Source organism: Pelophylax lessonae (assembly GCF_965119305.1).
Source record: "Pelophylax lessonae genome assembly, chromosome: 6".
NCBI classification, from domain to species: Eukaryota; Metazoa; Chordata; class Amphibia; order Anura; family Ranidae; genus Pelophylax; species Pelophylax lessonae.
The window spans coordinates 20,596,975-20,618,274 of record NC_138773.1 but is presented as its reverse complement, the minus strand read 5'-3'; the positions used below and the strand labels follow the sequence as shown (position 1 = coordinate 20,618,274).

The window sequence follows — 21,300 nt, the reverse complement described above, 5'->3', positions numbered from 1 at the left end:
GTTTACAGTTCTGGAGTTTGGTGTCCTGCAAGTAGCCGTGCCTGTAGCTCTGGAAGGGGAAGATCTCCTAAACGGTTTTAACCCTTTTGTGTCCGGGGTGCCGTTACAAAGGGAAAGGAAACTTTTTTTTTTCAAAGTTCAATAACAGAAAATTTTCTTTGCTGCATTACTCACCCTCAATCCATTGCTGTTCCCAAAGGAACTTCTTTTTTTTCCACTAAAAGTGCTCAGCTTTTTAGAATGAATGATGGCCACCATCAATCAACCCAACTCCTCTGAGCCTATACTGTCATGAACCCGCCTCCTGCCTGTGACTGGACAGTGAAGGAGAAGCCAGCACAGTGATAGGCCCATCACCCTGCCACTCTGCTCTCTCCCTCTATCAGCATGCTCCATGATTGGTTGGCCCCTTGTACTGCTTATCCTTTCCCTAGTCTAAGCTTTGCTGTAGAGGAACTGTAAGAGACTGATACCAATTCAGGTGCTTACACCACTTGCATTAAAAAAAAAAAAAACATGCATATAATGATGAATTAATTAATACAAAGGTGCATTGATTTGTATCTTTTGATTTGTATCTTTTATATCTGGCTTGTTTTATTATTTTTATTTTGAACTTTTTTTAACCTTTTAGGTCTCACATGTATACATAAAATTGCATTCCACTTGTGAGCCCTCAGTAAAGATTACTGAGACTTAGCTGAGACTTAGCATCTCAGTAAAATCTGATGATCATGCCTAAGTTCATACCATTGGGTGTGTGTACCTACAGTCCATTTATAGAGAACACATTATGACCAAGTTGTATTTCATTCATTAGATTCTGAAGGTCATTGATAGTAATGATATTGCGCTGCCTTCTGCAGCAGATGGGTCCTCATTTATACATGTTATGTTCTGTTTATTTTCTGCAGTCCTATCCAGCTACCGAATTATAAAGTATATTTGGGCATGTACCAGCTTGATATGACCAGCTCTTATACAGTTGCTGTCAATGTAAGGACTATCAACGTCAGTAGTCAATATACAAACACTGGAGACCCTGGGGACATCGCCCTGATACAGCTGGCCACACCTGTCCCCTATAATCAGTACATCATGCCAATCTGTCTGCCATCTTCCTACACCACCTTCCCCTGTGGTACGGAGTGCTGGGTGACCGGCTGGGGTACAAGATCTTCTGGAGGTGAGTCCATGAAATGATAAACAAAAGTGATTTCACTCATTTTCAATCCAAGTTAGCCAGGCCTTTCACTTACACCCAACACCTTATGATAATTATTGATGGGTAAATCTACCTGGACAGGATTCACAAGGGGTTCAATGATTCAGTTTGAAATCTATGAAACCTGAACTTAGCATTGAATCCTATTGAAGTATTTGGGGGGAGAGTAAATCACAATACTAAATTCTAGGCCTATTCAAGGCTAAGAGGCAACCTATGGTCAAAAAGAGCATGGGGGGGGGGGGTCATGCCTTCTGCAAAAAACAAAAAAACATGCACTGTTTTTGTGCTTTATGAGAAACTGCACACTTTAGAGTGAAATCCCACAATGCGCATGTGTAAAATAAGCATAAAGGTGATCAGTCTATGTATAGCCTTACTAAGAATGACCTTTAATCATCTACTTGTCTGTGTTTTATCACCAGGGAGTTTAGTGTCAAATGGAATCCTCCAGAAGGTTATGGTTCCTCTAATAGACCGCAATACATGTCAGAAAATTTTTTATGGTGGGGGAAGTACCTCCACTGTCCAGGATGATCAGATCTGTGCCGGCTACAAGGATGGGTATAAGGACTCCTGCCAGGTGAGTGACACCAAGAACATTTCAGCATGGCTCACCTTTAGAATCTCTTCACAGGAAGTGGAAGCAATGTATGGCATCAGTTAAAGCAGGGGTGGGGAACCTCGCACGATCGTTCTGTCCGGCCCCCCGCGCCGCTGTGTCAGAAGGAGCCGATGGCTCCGTTCTGACACTGTGAATCTCCAAAAAGGGTGGACCCGAGGCACAGAGCAGTACGCCTCGAGCCCGCCCATTTGTGTGACAATAGCGAATGAAAAATTCGCTACTGTCTCACAGATCCTCCTCCTCCTCGGCTAATGCCATTGGCCGAGGAGGAGGCGGGACGCGGGAGGACTCGAAGAGACGTGGGGACTGAAGAGGAAGCCGCCGCTAAAACAGGTAAGTGAAGTGCACTGGGGCTTGGTACGCTGTTCAGGCTGTGGGCACTCCGCATTGAAAGGGGGCAGGCTGTGGGCACTCCACATTGAAAGGGGGCACGCTGTGGGCACTCCACATTGAAAGGGGGCACGCTGTGGGCACTCCGCATTGAAAGGGGGCATGCTGTGGGCACTCCGCATTGAAAGGGGGCAGGCTGTGGGCACTCCGCATTGAAAGGGGGCACGCTGTGGGCACTCCACATTGAAAGGGGGCAGGCTGTGGGCACTCCGCATTGAAAGGGGGCACGCTGTGGGCACTCCACATTGAAAGGGGGCAGGCTGTGGGCACTCCACATTGAAAGGGGGCACGCTGGCTGTGGGCACTCCACATTGAAAGGGGGCAGGCTGTGGGCACTCCGCATTGAAAGGGGGCACGCTCTGGGCACTCCGCACTAAAAGGGGGCACGCTGTGGGCACTCCGCATTGAAAGGGGGCACGCTCTGGGCACTCCGCACTGAAAGGGGGCACGCTGTGGTCACTCCGCATTGAAAGGGGGCACGCTGTGGGCACTCCACATTGAAAGGGGGCACGCTGTGGGCACTCCACATTGAAAGGGGGCACGCTGTGGGCACTCCGTATTGAAAGGGGGCAGGCTGTGGGCACTCCGCATTGAAAGGGGGCACGCTGTGGGCACTCCACATTGAAAGGGGGCAGGCTGTGGGCACTCCACATTTAAAGGGGGCACGCTGTGGGCACTCCACATTGAAAGGGGGCAGGCTGTGGGCACTCCGCATTGAAAGGGGGCACGCTCTGGGCACTCCGCACTGAAAGGGGGCACGCTGTGGGCACTCCGCATTGAAAGGGGGCACGCTCTGGGCACTCTGCACTGAAAGGGGGCACGCTGTGGGCACTCCGCATTGAAAGGGGGCACGCTCTGGGCACTCCACACTGAAAGGGGGCACGCTGTGGGCACTCCGCATTGAAAGGGGGCACGCTGTGGGCACTCCGCACTGAAAGGGGGCAGGCTCTGGGCACTCCGCACTGAAAGGGGGCACGCTGTGGGCACTCTGCATTGAAAGGGGGCACGCTGTGGGCACTCCGCATTGAAAGGGGGCACGCTGTGGGCACTCCGCATTGAAAGGGGGCAGGCTCTGGGCACTCCGCACTGAAAGGGGGCACGCTGTGGGCACTCCGCATTGAAAGGGGGCGCACTGTGGGCACTCTGCATTGAAAGAGGGCACGCTGTGGGCACTCCGCAATGAAAGGGGCATGCTGTGGGCACTCCGCATTGAAAGGGGGCACGCTGTGGGCACTCTGCATTGAAAGGGGGCACGCTGTGGTCATTCTGCATTGAAAGGGGGGCATGCTGTGGTCAGTCTGCATTGAAAGGGGGCACGCTGTGGTCACTCTGCATTGAAAGGGGGACATGCTGTGGTCAGTCTGCATTGAAAGGGGGCACGCTGTGGTCAGTCTGCATTGAAAGGGGGCATGCTGTGGTCAGTCTGCATTGAAAGGGGGCACGCTGTGGTCACTCTGCATTGAAAGGGGGGCATGCTGTGGTCAGTCTGCATTGAAAGGGGCATTGCTGTTGTCAGTCTGCATCCTTGATTACTGAAGGCCCCTTTCACACTTTTGTGACCTCAAAGTCACGCAGTTTTTTACAGCGTTTTTTGCCGCAAAGCAATGCCTATTACATTTATGCATACATTTTGTACGGCCCCCGAATGATGTTACAAAAATCCAAATGGCCCTTGGTAGAAAAAAGGTTCCCCACCCCTGAGTTAAAGTGATGCTAATGTCCTTTTTTATTTCTTTTTAACCATTTGAAGACCAAGCCATTTCTTGGACTTTTTGGTTATACATTATGTTACAATTATTATTATTTGTTCCCAGAAAATGTCTTGGAACCCCAAAACCTTATATATATATTTTTTTAAAGCAGAACTCCTAGAGAATAAATTGATGGGTTTTGCAATTTTTTTTATGTCACACTGTATTTGTGCAGATTTTTTTTTAAAACATACACTTTTTTTTAATTTTAATGCAAGAAAACGCAATACATAACCCAATTTTACTCTAAAATATAAAAGATGATGTTACAGTATTTCACAAGTGTGAGTACACCCCTCACATTTTTGTAAATATTTTATTATATCTTTTCATGTGACAACACTGAAGAAATGACACTTTGCTACAATGTAAAGTAGTGAGTGTACAGCTTGTATAACAGTGTAAATTTGCTGTCCCCTCAAAATAACTCAACACACAGCCATTAATAACTAAACCGCTGGCAACAAAAGTGAGTACACTCCTTAGTAAAAAATGTCCACATTGGGCCCAAAGTGTCAATATATTGTGTGGCCACCATTATTTTCCAGCACTGCCATAACCCCCTTGGGCATGGAGTTCACCAGAGCTTCACAGGTTGCAAATGGAGTCTTCTTCCACTCCTCCATGACAACATTATGGAGCTGGTGGATGTTAGAGACCTTGCGTTCCTCCACCTTCCATTTGAGGTTGCGCCACAGATGCTCAATAGTGTTTAGGTCTGGAGACATGCTTGGCCAATCCATCACCTTTACCGTCAGCTTCTTTAGCAAGACAGTGGTCATCTTGGAGGTGTTTAGGGTCGTTATCATGTTGGAATACTGCCCTGCGGCCCAGTCTCTGAAGGGAGGGGATCATGCTCTGCTTCAGTATGTCACAGTACACATTGGCATTCATGGTTCCCTCATTGAACTGTAGCTCCCCAGTGCCGGCAGCATTCATGCAGCCCCAGACCATAACACTCCCACCACCATGCTTGACTGTAGGCAAGACACACTTGCCTTTGTACTCCTCACCTGGTTGCCGCAACACACACACGACACCATCTGAACCAAATAAGTTTATCTTGGTCTCATCAGACCACAGGACATGGTTCCAGTAATCCATGTCCTTAGTCTGCTTGTCTTCAGCAAACTGTTTGTGGACTTTCTTGTGCATCATCTTTAGAAGAGGCTTCCTTCTGGGATGACAGCCATGCAGACCAATTTGATGCAGTGTGCGATGGTCTGAGCACTGACAGGCTGATCCCCCGCCCCTTCAACCTCTGCAGCAATGCTGGCAGCACTCATACGTCTTATTTCCCAAAGACAACCTCTGGATATGACGCTGAGCACGTGCATTCAACTTCTTTGGTCAACCATGGCGAGGCCTGTTCTGAGTGGAAGCTGTCCAGTTAAACCACTGTATGGTCCTGGCCACCATACTGCAGCTGAAATTCAGGCCATCTTTATGTAAAGCAACAGTTCTTTTTTTTCAGATCCGCAGAGAGTTCTTTGCCATCAGGTCCAATGTTAAACCTCCAGTGACCAGTATGAGGTCTCAGAGGGGGAAGAAGCCCAGTTTTCCTCCAAACACTGGTTCCCCTGAGGCCTCTGCTCCCACTCAGGCTAGGCCGCAGCTGCAGCCACACACTACCGGCATGACCTCGTAGGCGGAACCGACAGCTGATGATGCTGCACACCCACCTGGCATCCCGGAGGTCATGGCGGCTATCGTGTCCTGTCAGTCGGCCCTTACCTCTAAAATAGAGGCAGTTCAGTTGGACGTGGGTCTGTTGCGGCAGGACTTCGACAAGGTCCGCTCAAGACTCACCTTGGTGGAGCAATGTGTCGGTCCCATGGAGGACACCCTCGTGGAACAATCTGCCTCTCTGCGGGTCCTCCATTCCAGGGTCTGGGCCTTAGAATACCGCACCGAGGACACCAAAAACCGCAACAGGCACAACAATCTTTGCATCGTGGGCCTTCAGGCAGGGACCCGATGCTGTTTGTGGAGGATCTGCTGAAATCCCTCCTGCCCGCAGCTCACTACCCCCCACACTACACCGTGGAGTGGGCTCATCGGGTCCCCCCGTGCCCAGGCCCTGAAGGCTCCCCACCGCGCACGATGATCCTTCGTCTTCTCAACTTCAGGGACCGGGATGAGACCCTGCGGGCAGCCAGGGCTGCGGGCTCCCTCTCCTATCAAAATGCCAGGTTGATGATTTTTCCAGATTACACGGTGGAAACCCAGAAGCAGCATCGCTCCTTCGATGCTGTTAAAGCGGCCCTCCGAACCAGGGGTATCAAGTACAACATGCTCTTCCATGCCAAGCTGAGAGTGGTTGATGGGGAGACCACCCGATTCTTCCTGGATCCAAAAGAAGCCTCAGACTGGCTGGAGCAACTACCCCCCAGAGGGTGAGTTTTCCTTCTTTGCCTGCCTCTGGGCCCTGCAATCATGCCTTGAAGCTCTGCTTGTGAATTGCCATCCCCGCCTGCTGCAGCCCTTCCCATATCCCCCTCGGGGTTACGTACCCTGATCCTGACAGCCTGAATTGGTCTTCCCACTGGTGCCCCTTGATCGTAGGACTGCTCCTGGGCTCATTGGGGCCTGTGGTCATCCGGACTCGGTAGACTTTTGTCCCCTATGCTGTACCTGTTGGGATGCTGGACAGCTGCGACCTACCTTTTTTTCAAGCCTCTGGATCCTATTTGTCTTCTGCTCTCGGCTGCACTGAACTGGTACCTGATGTGCCTCTTTTTGCTACTCTACCCTGGTGTCTGTTGGCCCTTGGTTGCACGCCACCTACCTGACTTGACTGTTGTTGGGGTTGGGTTATCCATGCCTACCTCTTGGATGGGGTCAGGCGGGGTGGGGGACCCAGCCGTTGCTGGTCTTTGGTACTGATGGGTATTTTTGTTTTTTGTCTTTTTTGTTCTTTTTGCATTTTTACTGTTTTTTACTGTTGTTGCTCTTTACGTGTGCTCTTGTGTGGCCTTGGCCTGGCGCTCTGCTCTGTGGTGGGGACCTGGTGGTATGTGGCTGGCCTGCCCCCTCTGGCGCTGGTGGAGTGGTGGTTGGCGCCCGCCCCACTGGCGGTGAGTCTCTTGTCTCTCCATGGCTAAGGTTGACGTGATCTCCTGGAATGTGCTGGGCATGAATTATGCGGTTAAGCGCTCGTTGGTTTTTACCTTCCTGCGTAGATTTGCCCCCACATCTGTGTGCTGCAGGAAACTCACTTGCTGGGCTCTCGTATTCTGGGCCTTAAACGGGCTTGGGTGGGCGCTCATTACCATGCCACATATTCTAACTATGCCAGGGGGGGGTCAGTATCCTTGTCCACAGGTCGTTACCCTTCCACCTGCTGGAGGTCCGGACCGACCCGGGGGGGCGCTATGTGCTGTTACATGCTACCATATATTCTGTACCCTTTATTCTTGTGGGTTTGTATTTACCTCCCCCTGTTGACCAGGCATTTGTCTACACCCTTATGCAGCTCGTTATTTCCTATGATGTGGCTAATGTACTACTGCTGGGGGACTTTAATCTGTCACCTACTCCGGATCTGGACCGCCTCCACCCTCCTTCTACCTGGACTGACGCCTTGGCCCACTGGATGTCCATGTTTTCCTTGGTGGACATCTGGCGGTGCTTACACCCGTCTGACAGGGAATACACCTGCCACTCAACCTCTCATCGGACCTTCTCTCGTATAGACTTGGTCTCCATGGAGGCGCTGAGAATGGTCGCATCTGCCATCATTTTACCTAGGGGTATTTCTGACCATGCCCCATTATTGCTCTCCATGCGATTAACTGATGAGAGGTCGTGGGGGGGCTGGAGGCTGTCCAGATACTGGATCATGGAACCCTCCATTTTGGCTGCGTTGCCGGCTGAATTGACTCAGTTTTGGCTGGGTAATGAGGAACACCCTGACCCCCTTGTCTTATGGGATGCCTTTAAGGCCTGGTTATGAGGCCTGAGGTCTAAGGTCTGAGTAGACATAACTCGTATTGCCGTGGCCCGCAGGAGTTCTGTGCAGTCTCTGGAACAACTGGAGGCGGCCCTCCGCTCTGTGGAGGAGTCCTATGTGACCTCTCCTGACACTGACCGCTATGTGACCTTCCAGTGCGCGCTTCGTGACCTTTCTGTGTGTAGAACTTCTGCAACTCAGAAGTCTCTCCTCTCGACAGGCAAGCATATTTTTTAATATGGAGATAAGAATGGGCGCCTTGCAGCCCCCTCCCCTCTACTGTGGGTTGCCTGGCTGTCGAGGGAACAGACCGCCGTCACACACATTGGTCGGGTCCGCTCGCTGTCTGGTGCCCTCCTGACTGACTTAGCTGACATTAATACTTCCAGGGTGACTTATAGTGAAGAGGACTTGGAACGATTTCTAGATGGCATTTCGCTCCCTAAGCTGGATGCAGACGCTGGGGACAGGTTGGATGCCCCTATCACGCTAGAGGAGATTCAGGCCGCCTTGGCCCGGATGCAGTAAGTTTTTCTCCTGTTTTCAGGAACAGCTAGCGACCCGCATGGGTGGAGTTGATGGGCAGGTTTGCGGACCTGGATGCCTTGCCGGACTCGTTCTCTGAAGCCCTCATTGTGATCATACTCAAGCCTGGCAAGGATCCAGAGGACTGTGCCTCGTATGGCCCGATCTCTCTACTGAACGCCGATCAGTGTTAATTTCGTCGACTAAAACCGACTAAAACGTTTTCGTCGACTAACACAATTCAGATGACTAAAATACGACTAAAACTAAAATGGCATTTTAGTCTTAAGACTAAAATACGACTAAAACTAAAATGGCATTTTAGTCAAAAGACTATAACTAAAACTAAATCGAAATTTGCTGCCAAAAATTAATACTGGTGCATGCTCAAAGCATAAATAATAACATATTCGATTTTTCACTCCAGGACCAGCAGTAGTATATAATGAGTTTGGAAATTGTAGAGAAATGCTTAAATAATGCATTACAAATTACAATTGAACTACACCCATTTGATTATAGATGACTAAAATGAGTTTTAGTCGACTAAAATGTAGGGCGTTTTAGTCGACTAAAATATACTGGAGTTTTAGTCGACTAAATACGACTAAAACTAAAACACTTGCAGAAGACTAAAATAGGACTAAAACTAAAATGCCATTTTAGTCCTAAGACTAAGACTAAAACTAAATTGAAATTTGCTGCCAAAATTAACACTGACGCCGATGCTAAGCTCTTAGCCAAGGTTCTGACTCTTCGCTTGGCCTCGGTTATTGAGGATCTTGTACATGTGGATCAGACAGGTTTTATGCCAGGGAAAGGGGCGGACATTAACCTCCGTCGCCTCCTCCTTAACCTCTCTGCTTCGCATCTCAACCCAGGTCAGCGGGTGGTGGCCTCTCTCGATCCAGAAAAGGCCTTCGACTCGGTCGAGTGGCCTTATCTCTGGAGTGTGTTGCATCGCTTTTGGTTTGGTCCTAGTTTTTTGGGATGGTTGCGCCTGCTCTACCGGCACCCGTTGGCCTGGGTTTGCACCAACGGTGCCACCTCTGAGGCATTCCCGTTGGGTAGGGGGATGAGGCAGGGGTGCCCCCTCTCGCCGGGACTCTTTGCCCTGGAGTTGGAGCCCCTGGCTACCTTGCTCCATTCCTCGAAGGTGGTGCGCGGCTGGCGGATTGGTCCCCTCAAGGAAAAGGTGTCCCTGTATGCCGATGACACTCTTTTGTATCTGGCTGACGCGTCCTCCTCCCTACGGGTGGCCCTGGCAATTTTTGATTCTTATGGTGGGTTCTCGGGGATACGGATTAATTGGAGTAAATCTGTCCTGTTTCCTCTGGATCCAGACTCCAGGACCCTTGCAGCCCCCTCCCCTCTACTGTGGGTTGATGATTTTAAATATTTAGGTGTTAGGATTACCAAAGATCCGGGGGCGTACCTTGATAATAATGTCCTCCCTATTCTAGAACAGTTGCGGGTGCATTGCGCTGGTTAGGCTGCCTTGCCTCTCAATCTTTTGGGCCGCATAAATATTATCAAAATTTTTTTTTTGTCTAAATTTCTGTGGATTCCCGCCGCCTTCTTCCGAGACCTGGACAGCTGCATTCGTGTATTTCTGTGGACTGGTTCGCACCCCCGTTTGGCGCGCTCTACCTTGCAACTCCCGATTGCCTCGGGAGGCTTTGCCCTTCCACACTTTAAATGTTATTTTTGGGCGGCTGTGTTGGTCACCATTCACTGGTGGTTCGCAGGGTCTCAGTCGAACGTGGCGACATGCCTGGAGGCGGCTTGCCTGGGCTCCTTGGCCGGTCTTGGCAACCTGGCCCACCGGGGCGCGGGTGTGTATCCGTCCCTTCCTCTTCCCACTAAAACCACTCTGCCGATTTGGAAGGTGGCCAGGGCACGGTTTCTCCAGCCTAACACCTGGTCTCCCTACCAACCCCTCTGGGGCAACCCATCATTCCCTCACCTGCGGATGCTTCCTGATCTGCAGGTGTGGGCCCGTTGCGGCATCCAGCGCCTGACAGACATTATGCCCTTCGGCACGCTTTGTACGCTCCCAGACTTGAGAGGGTCATTTACCTTACCCCGCTGGATAGGTTTCCGTTATCTACAGTTGCACCATACGGTTAATGCTCAGTTCCCGGTCACCCCTGTCCTGCAGACTGACCGTCTGGAGGATGTGCTGGCACAGGCTGAACTTCCTAAACCTCTCTCTGCCCTTTAGGCTACCCTGTTGGCTACAGACTCCCCTGCATTGGAGCGTCTTTGGCAGAGGTGGTCTTCGGACATACCTGACTTGGGTAGGGTGGAATGGGAGGACTGCTTGGGGAATGGCTCCAGACTGGTAATGCTTCTAGGGACAAAATTATTCAAACTAAGTTCCTCCATAGGGTTTATTTTACTCCACAGAGACTGCACTGAATGTACCCTGCGAGGTCGGCAGAGTGCCCTAAGCGTCTTACTGCAGAGGGTGCGTACTTCCACATGTTTTGGACATGCCCACGGGTGGCGGAGTTCTGGGCGGCGGTGTTTGACATCCTGCACCCCCATCTCCATCTCTCAGTCACGCGCACCCCGGAGCTGGCCCTCTTGGGCATTGCTGATAAGGTCAGGCGCTCTAAGTATTCTCGTTTGTTGATTTCTCTGCTGCTATACTATGCTAAGAAGGAAATTGTCCTTCGCTGGGTTTCCCCCTCTCTGGTCAACGGGGCTCTCCGGATGTATAAACTCACCTACATCAATAGGAATAGGAATAGGAATTGCCCCCAAAAGTATGAGAAAATTTGGCAACCCTGGTTGGAGGGTTCGAATTTTTTCCTGATCTGCATATTAATGTTTGACTGCGCTGATTGTATTATCTGTGGGCTATACTTTTCTTTCCTGTATACTCCTTGTTTGTGATTATGCTGTATTCCCCCTATGTGATTATGCTTCTGTTCCAGTGCACCTATTTCCCCCCTGTTGTGTGATGCTGTACACTGGCTACACCTATGTTGTATACTGTTATTTACTCCTGTTTTTTTCAATAAAGAGCAACCTTGTTTGTAAAAAAAACTTTGAAGTATAGTAGTGTGTCGCCATTTCATGAGTGTGCGCAATTTTAAAGTATGACATGTTAGGTATCAATTTACTCAGCCTAACATCATTTTTCTATACAAAAAATGGGCTTACTTTACTGTTTTGTTTTTCAAATTCATTAAAGTGTATTTAAAAAAAAAAATGTGTTTTAAAGACTGCTGCACAAATACAGTGTGTCTGTTATTTTATTCTATAGGGTCTCTGCTAAAAAAAAAAAATGTTTGGAGTTTCTAATTCATTTTCTATCAAAAATACTGATTTTATCTTGTAAGCAAGAAATGTCAGAAAAAAGCCTGGTCTTCAAGTGGTTAAAAGCCTTTACATGCTACCACTTTATATTTACAGAGGAAGTCTAGGGCTAGAACTACCCATGATCTGACATTCGTGGTGATTTCTCACATGTGTGGGACGGCCATTTGCACTAAATTCTCTGTAGGCTGCACACAGGGCCGGGGCAAGGGGTGGGCAGGAGCAGTGGCTGCCCTGGGCACTGTGGTATCGTATGAGATGAGAGGCACCACAAGGAGATTGGGGGGAGGGGATTTGTGTTAAGAGGGAGAGTTTGAGGGGCAGAAGGGGGTAAGAATTATTCCAGGAGGGCAAATTTAAGGAGGTGTGCTAGGAGTGGTGATTTGGGAGGATTTGTATATGGAAGGATTATAGGGAAAGAGGATTTGTGCTAGTAGGCAGGATTTGGGGGGCTTGTGCTAAAAAAAGTAATATGGTAGAGGAGGTTTTTTTTTGGGGGGGGGGGGGTTATGCTAGTGAGGATGATTAGGGGGCACTTGGGCTAGGAGGGAAAATTTGCGGGTTGGAATTGTGCCAGGATGGGGGATTGGGGGGGGGGGGGACAATTTGTGCTGGAATGGGGGGGGGGCAATGGAGTGGAGGATGGAGGGTAGAGGGTTTGTGCTTGGAGGGGAAATTTGAGGGGTAGAGGATTTGTGCTTGGTGAGGGGGGGGGGTTATATGGGGGAGGGGGGAATTTGTGCTGGGAGCATATGGGGAGAGAGAGAATTTTAGCGGGTAATCAGCAATGAGAGAGCATATCTCTCTGAGTCCCCTTAGAGCAGGGGTGGGGAACCTTTTTTCTGCCAAGGGCCATTTGGGTATTTATAAAATCAGTCAAACATTTAATTCACTCACCCCTAATGTGATGGCTGCAACTGCTTCTCTTTGGTGAGGTGTGTGATGTTAGCTGGTATTGATGATGTTGTTACTCGCAACTGGTTTTCCAGGTTTGCGTCGGTCAGTCTGGAGCGCAGTCGACTCTTTGTGGTGGTAAGTTTTGAAAAGAACTGTTGATGGGTACTGCTAGTAGGTACTGCTGGTGGGTACTGCTGGTTGGTACTGCTGGTGGGTATAGCTGGCTGGAAGTGCTGGTGGGTACAGCTGGCTGGTGCTACTGTGGGTACTGCTGGCTCAGGCTGGTACTGCTGGCTTGTACTGTGCTGTAGGTACTGCTGGCTGGTACTGCTGTGGTTACTGCTGGTTCTAGCTGGTACTACTATGTGTGCTGCTGGCAGGAAATGCTGGCTAGGAGAAGTGTAGAGGCGCTGCGCTGGAGGAAGAGACAATGTTTCCTGTATTAGTCACAGGCGAAGTTCATTTGATATCACTCAGACTGTCAGAAAGGAGCCGGAACTATACTGGAAGCATCGGCTCCATTCTGACAGATCAGCTGAGAGACTCAGGCTCAGCTACACGGGGGCCGGACCAGATGGCTTCGAGGGCCGCAAGTTCCCCACCCCTGCCTTAGAGGGTAAGCATGCAGATTTTTTTGTTTTTTTTTTTTCTGGGGGGGGGGGATTTTCCCTGACACACGATGCTCACAAATCTTGGGGGGGGGCAATCTAATTTGAAATGTTTGCCCGGGCTCTAGATGACCTTGTCCCAGCACGGGTTGGACACAGTGCAGATGTCACCCACATGGTGTTTCCCCTGCTGCTCGATTATTCTTAGCCTATTAACTTTAATGGTCAAATGTTCTGGAGCTATATAGGATCAAATGTTAGGGGTTTACATTTGCCAACATGGAACAAGGAAGCAACAAGTAAACTATTACACACATATTACAAACATTATGGGAATCATTCATTACACTTGCATACTATATATGTATGGGTATGATCAGTGCAGTGATAAGGTCTTCTATAGCCCATGACAAACATGCCAAATTGCACCCCCCCCCCAAAATGTATGAGAATTATATATATCTCCGCAAACATCCCCTTCCTTCTACTAAAAATTGAGCAATAATCTGCATGCTTACTTCCTTAGCATAAATTCCCCTTCCCCCAGCTCAAATCTTTGCCCTCATATACTCCCAGTTCAAATCCATTATTTCCCTATATGCTCCCAGCACAAATCCCCCCCCCACCCCCAAAAAGAATTCCCTCTCCTAGCACAAATTTCCCCTCTGAGCACAAATCCCCCCCCCCCCCTCTAAATCTCCCCTCCCAGCACACATTCCCCTCCCCAATCCCCCATTGTAGCATAAATCCCCCCTCCCCCACAAAAATGTCCTCTCCTAGCACAAACACTACCTAATCATCCCTACTAGCACTAATCCCCCCACCAAAAAATGTCCCTTACTATCACAAATCTTTTTCCCCCTTTCTACCATTTCACCTTTTCCAGCACAAACCTCCTAAATCCCTCCTTCTAGCACAAATCTTCTTCCCCCCTCCCAACATAACCCCCCCCCCCCCCAAATCACCACTCCTAGCACACCTCCACAAATTTCCCCTCCTAGAACAATTTTTACCCTATGCCACCCTCCAAATTCCATCTTTCAACACAAATCATATCTCCCCCAATCTTCTTATGGTGCCCCCCACCTCGCATGAAACCACAGTGCCCAGGGCAGCTGGCCCTCCTGACCCCGCCCCCCCCCTTGTCCCGGCCTTGTGCAGACAGTCTGCACAACACAGGCGGCAATCTCAAATAAAGCCAAAAAAAGTCATGAGGAGATGTGAAGGAAATCTTTGAAAGACCTTCCTACAGAAGTCATCATCCCTGCATCGTGATTGTGGTGTTGGTCTTTAATGCATTATCCTTGATCGCCTAAACGTCTACTTTTGTGCAGATACAATCTTGAAGCTCTTCTTTCGCCAACAGGCCAATATGGTCTGATGGTGGATGTCACTAATCCTATATGCTGGTATACTGTCTGAGCCTGGGAGGAATAGTGGAGAGCTGCCCCTGGAGCATCCATAGTGGTCTATGATTGACATCTTTGGCTTATACATATTTAGTTCTGGTAAGCAGTACATACTATGGGTGGTGGTCACTGCACATATTGGTGGATATTGATACTCTTCATTCACGGCTCTTGGGAACTTCTGGATCAATTGAGAGACTGATTTCTCACTTTATAATTTATTATTTTGGACACTCATATTTACATATTTATTTTCACCTCTTTGGGTGATATTTTAGTCACTTCTTTTTATAGCGCAGCTTGCTAACTTTATTTTCAATCAATATATTCGTCATCCCACTGTGTCAGTCACTGGGTAATGTCACAAAAATGAATCTCCAGATGGTATGTTACTCCCTAATAACTGGCTTATTTTCTCCAAACAATTCCACTCTCTGCTGAAGAGGTTGCAGGACAAACAGGCACCCTCTATCATATAATTTGGTCCTGTAAAACCTTTTCAGTTTCTGGAGGAAAATATTTAAATTACTCTCTGATATCACAGGTGTCCTTCTTTAGCCAAATCCTGCACTGGCCATTCTGAACTTAAAAATTGATTATTTACCCCCACCAGACTACCCATTTATTAATAGCTGCCAGAACAGTGATAGCCAAACATTGGAGAGCAGATTAGGTCCCTAATAAATCTAAAGTCTTATCATTAGTGTTGAGCGAACACGGACTGTATTATTCGGGTTCGTACCGAATAATTGGATTTTTGTTACCCGAACACGGACCCGAAAACTTTACTGTATGTTTGGGTTTAAAATCCGTGTTCGGTAATTGTATTTCCTGTTTTGTATGTAATGGCGCGCTTTTAATGGCGGGCTTTCAACAGCCAATCAACAAGCGTTTAACTGGTGTGTGCCATCACAGCCATGCCTACTAATGTATTAGTAGCTGTGATTTGCCATCTGAAGCATGTGACCCATGTCTTTATAAGTTCGAAAGACCCAGGGCGGTGCGTCATTGTGCTGTAGTTTAGGAAGAGAGCACACATCATACGTGCTGGCTGCTGATTAGGGACAGACAGTGAAAAATTGTGCCCGAAAAGAATGCAGGCACAGGTCGGAGTGTAGGCAGGGAAAGTTATTTGAGCATTTTAGGGACAGGCTGGAGAGATTAGGCAGGGACAGTCTACATCGATTTTGCTGTGTGGGGGGTGGTGCAGTGAACGATCTTTTTGCCCTCACTTGAGCCCACTGAGGAGGAGGAGGAGGGAGAAAAAAAATATATTTTTATCAGTCTGTTGTGTGCAGCGTTCAGCTATATTTTACTACAGATTGCTGTTCTAATCTGCTATTTAAAAATTACAAATTTAAAGGGGAATTTTTTTTTAAGAGCACTTGCCATGCTCTTAACTACATTTTGCTGCCATTTGCAGCACTCTAGCCATTGGTGTTTTAGAGCCATTTTAGTGCCTGAAAGTTTGGGTCCCCATTGACTTCAATGGGGTTCGGTGTCCGGGTAAAGTTCGGAAAAAGTCCGGGACACGGACACTGACTTTTTTTTCAAGTTCGGCCGAACCCGCCGAACACGGACATCCAGGTGTCCGCTCAACTCTAGTTATCATTAACCGCCTTAGCGGTAATCCCGAGCGTGACTCGGGGTTGAATTTTCATTGCAGGAGCGATAACCCCGAGTCACGCTCGGGGTGGATTGCAGAGAGCGCAGCGGAGCTTCTCTTACCTTATCCTGGCGATCCAGCGATGATCTCTCATTGCTGCGACCGCCAGCCGAGAGTCCCGCCGCTCCTCCGTCCCTCCGTCGGTACGATCACTTCCTAGTTCCGTTCCCTGCAGCAGCAATGCTGCATGGGAGCGGAACTAGGGAGGGAAATTAAAAAAAAAAAAAAAAAAAAACGTTGCACAAAACACACTTTATATTATATTATATATATATATATATATATATATGGATGCATATATATATATATATATATATATATATATATATATATATATATATATATATGCATATGCATATATATATATATATATATATGTATATATATATATATATATATATATATATATATATATATATACATATATATATATATATATATATGCATATATATATATATATATATATATATATATATATATATATATATATATATATATATATATATAAAATTATATTATTGATTCAATTATAATTCATGCGTTATATATTATATATATATATATACACACACACACACACACATATCTATATATAATATATAATGCATGAATTATAATCTAATCAATAATATAATTTTATTATATATATTATATATTAAATAATAAAATAATATTATTGATTCGATTATAATTCATGCGTTTGTGTTTCAAATTTATCACATCTGGGATGTCTACTAGAGTCTTGTTTTGGTCAGGTTTAAGTCAGTAATTACTAAGAATTATAGGCCTATAATACATAACGCCAAATTTCCATGAAAAGAATTGTACCGCTTTTGGTATGTAATTCCAGACATAATCATACCGCCAGGGAGGTTAATACCAGCTGAACCACTCATACGAAAAGTCCTTATCTCTTAACTGGTAAAAAACAGCGTATTGAGGCAGTATGGGAACCGTAGACAAACTGGTGTACCCTTCGATAATAGTACAAGATCTATTGTTGTTTTTCTTTATTGTTGTGTATTACTTCATCTACAGAATATCCTTGTTTGACAATATGAAAAATAGTGTTAGAATCCCTCAATGTGCCATCCCCCATTTACATACCACTCTCACACACCCTGTTTCCCCCTCAACACTCCATTCCTTTGACACTATCACTAAGTACAAAAATGGAAAAAAAACAAGACCTTTACCATCTATTTCTTAGATCTCTGCTCTGTTCAGAAGTTACATCTGCCTGAAAAATCTTTGGATTCAACCCCTGTACCCCCGCCATGCACTGTGGTTCTGCTGATCATCGCTACTGTGCCCCGTAGAGATGTAGAAGTTGGTTAGAGGAACCACAGAATGAGCAAATAACCAATCATGGGACACCCCTGTAAGTATATAGATAGATGTGAAAAAGCCATCGCACTGCAATCAGAAGAATGGATTGCAGGGTGGGTCAGTGTAACTCCTCTTTCTTCGCAGGTCTAGATTTTTTACATATTTTTTTTTTTACTTGGCAATAAATTTCCTTTAAGGAAATAAAAACTGACTTGGTTGTCTAAAGTTCTTGTGTAGTGCCAATTCCATACCCATTAACTAAGTACTCAACTAGTTTGTGTGATTATACAATCATGGAAAAGACAAACAGATAGACATAGGTGCAGCTGATGATTATTTATGTCTTACAGGGTGACTCAGGAGGACCTCTGGTGTGTAAGGTCCAGGGCGTATGGTACCAGGTTGGAGTTGTGAGCTGGGGAAAAGGATGTGCAAAACCCAACTTCCCTGGGGTGTACACACAGGTGACCGCCTACCAAGCCTGGATCAGCAAGTACCTGAATGTTAAATTCAATGATGTGTCATACATTCCTACACCAACGAGGACTTGTGGAGGAAGTCTCTTCAACACAGGGTACACCAATGCTCCTGTACTAACATCCAGCCTTTTACACTATCGCTGGCTGATCCTGCTCCCAACTATTCTGCTGACACTAATATAACCTAAAACAGCCATCTCTGCTGACCTAGACAGGCATAGAGGAAATTATTTTTGTATAGAATACCAAATCACATAGACGGAAAGATAAAAATGTGTTTGAGCTCACAGATGACTGGATGTATTGAGTAAACAGTATGGGCTAAATAAAATAAAAAATCCCTTCACAAACGTTCTACTCCTTTACCAAATAAGCCATACTGTCTTCTATTGCCAACATATGAAAAATAAATACATTTTTTGGAGAATACAGTGGTATTTGTTTAAAATGAGGAGCTCCTTAACGCTTTGGATACCAGGCCCTGTGCTCCACTGGCTCCATGTACACGGGACGTTGTAAATGGCCCTTTAGGAGCAGTTGGGCGTTTTTTTCAGAAGCCCCCTGAACCCACCTACATGTTATCTTATCTGTCCATGTACACTGGGTCATTTACAGTCATTTGCAGGCAGTTGAGTTCAGGGACATTTTTTGGAACGCAATTATTTGCGTTCGAACGTGTGTTTCCCGGCGTTTCAAACGCAAAGCCGCGGCCGAACGCGATGACCCGCATTTAGCGTTTGCGTTTTTCCATTTTAAAGGGGAATAATTTTTTTGACCTCTAGGGACGGTTCTAAACGCAAACGCCCGCAAATGCCCGCAAATGCCCGCTAAACGCGGGTGCAAACGCGACCTAACGGACGTTTCAAACGTCCTAAAAATTCCAGCATTCAAAGGGACTTTTAACAATGTCCCATGTACATGGAGCCTTAAACTTAGCTGGCCGGGCCACTTTTGCAATTTTTTCCTTGCTTTTTTATTTTTCCCTTACAGCTTTCAAAGTTTGTTAAAGACCCCCCAAAGCATATATTTTCTGAAAGCACATGACAAGTAGAATAAAAATAAGGTGCTATTGATTTTTAGGGCACAATATTATTTGCGCAAATGTTAAAACAATATTTTTGCTAAAAATACACTAAAAGCATTATTACTAGCAGATAAAAACACAGCACATTTTACAAAATTCCTACCAAATATAAAAGCTAACCTTATTGAGTTAATAAATAACCATTATTTGTAAATTTTAGATCGCGCCTTTTTGAGAAATGGGGAAAATCGAACATACGCAAAAATGGAAATATCCAAATTTCTCAAAAAATCTAGAGGTCTTCATTCTTCCCTAACAGCTTTCAGAGTTTGTTTAGGACCCCCCAAACCATATATTTTCTGAAAGCACATGACCTGTAAAATAAAAAAGAAGGTGCTATTAATTTTAACGCTCTGCGATATTTGCGCAAATGTTTATCACAACTATTTGCTAAAAGTTCTCTAAAATCGATTTTAGCAAATTTCTAAACACAGCAAATTTTACAAAATTCCTGCTAAATTTCTACTAAATATAAAGAAATAACCTGTGTTGAGTTAAGTTAATAAATAACAAATATTTGTCATTTTTAAATTCGCCTTTTTGCAAAATGGGGAAAATTGAACGTACACAAAACTATAAATAACCACTTTCTCAAAAAATCTGGAGGTTTTCACTTTCAGCTTTCAGAGTTTGTAAAAGACCTCCTACACTAAACATTTTCTGAAAGCAAAGGGCCAGTAGAATAAATGGAAGGTGCTACTGATTTCTAAGGCCCCCCACAATAATTGCTCAAATGTTTATCAAAACAAAATGTTCGCAAAAAAATACACTTAAATCATTAACAGTGGCTACATGGCTTTTTTTTCTTTGTTTTTTTACTTTTTTAATTTTTTTACAATCATATTTTAGTATTTTTTATTTTTTTTTTATAAATATACAGTATCTCACAAAAGTAAGTACACTATTTTATTCTATCTTTTCATGTGACAACACTGAAAAAATGACACTTTGCTACTATGTAAAGTAGTGAGTGTACAGCTTGTATAACAGTATAAATTTGCTGTCCCCTCAAAATAACTCAACACACAGCCATTAATGTCTAAACCGCTGGCAACAAAAGTGAGTACACCCCTAAGTGGAAATGTCCAAATTGGGCCCAATTAGCCATTTTCCCTCCCCAATGTCATGTGACTCATTAGTGTTACAAGCTCTTAGGTGTGAATGGGGAGATGGTGTGTTAAATTTGGGGTTATCGCTCTCACTCTCTCATACTGGTCACTGGAAGCTCAACATGGAACCTCATGGCAAAGAACTCTCTGAGGATCTGAAAAAAAGAATTGTTGCTCTACATAAAGATGTCTGAGGCTGTAAAAAGTTTGCCAAGACCCTGAAACTGAGCTGCAGCATGGCACAGCACCATACAGCGGTTTAACAGGGCAGGTTCCACTCAGAACATTCCCCGCCATGGTCGACATACTGTAAGAAGTTGAGTGTACGTGCTCAGCAATATATCCAGAGGTTGTCTTTGTGAAATAGACGCATGAGTGCTGCCAGCATTACTGGAGAGGTTGAAGGGGTGGGGATGAGCCTATTAGTGTTTAGACCATATGCCATACACTTCATAAAATTGGTCTGCATGGCTGTCGTCCCAGAAAGAAGCCTCTTCTAAAGATGATGCACAAGAAAGCCCGCAAACAGTTTGCTGAAGACAAGCAGACTAAGGACATGGAATACTGGAACCATGTCCTGTGGTCTGATGAGACCAAGATAAACTTACAGTATTTGGTTCAGATGGTGTCAAGCGTGTGTGGCGGCAACCAGGTGAGGAGTACAAAGACAAGTGTGTCTTGCCTACAGTCAAGCATGGTGGTGGAATTATTATGTTCTGGAGCTGCATGAGTGCTGCTGTCACTGGGGAGCTACAGTTCATTGAGGGAACCATGAATGCCAACATGTACTGTGACATACTGAAGCAGAGCATGATCCCCTCCCTTCAGAGACTGGGTCGCAAGGCAGTATTCCAACATGATAATGACCCCGAAAACACACCTCCAAGATGACCACTGCCTTGCTAAAGAAGCTGAGGGTAAAG

At 46.1% G+C, this 21,300-nt stretch overlaps 1 protein-coding gene across 1 annotated transcript in view; it reads left to right on the top strand.

Moving 5' to 3' along the window:
* LOC309558212 (tryptase gamma-like) overlaps positions 1 to 18,367 on the top strand; it is a gene marked incomplete at its 3' end in the record, with an annotated part of 126,125 nt that extends 107,758 nt beyond the window's left edge. Inside the window, 3 exon segments of the mRNA XM_082261234.1 lie at positions 915 to 1,186; positions 1,651 to 1,808; positions 18,056 to 18,367. Coding sequence (XP_082117360.1) covers positions 915 to 1,186; positions 1,651 to 1,808; positions 18,056 to 18,367 — 742 coding nt within the window.
* Between the last annotated feature and the right edge of the window lie 2,933 nt (positions 18,368 to 21,300).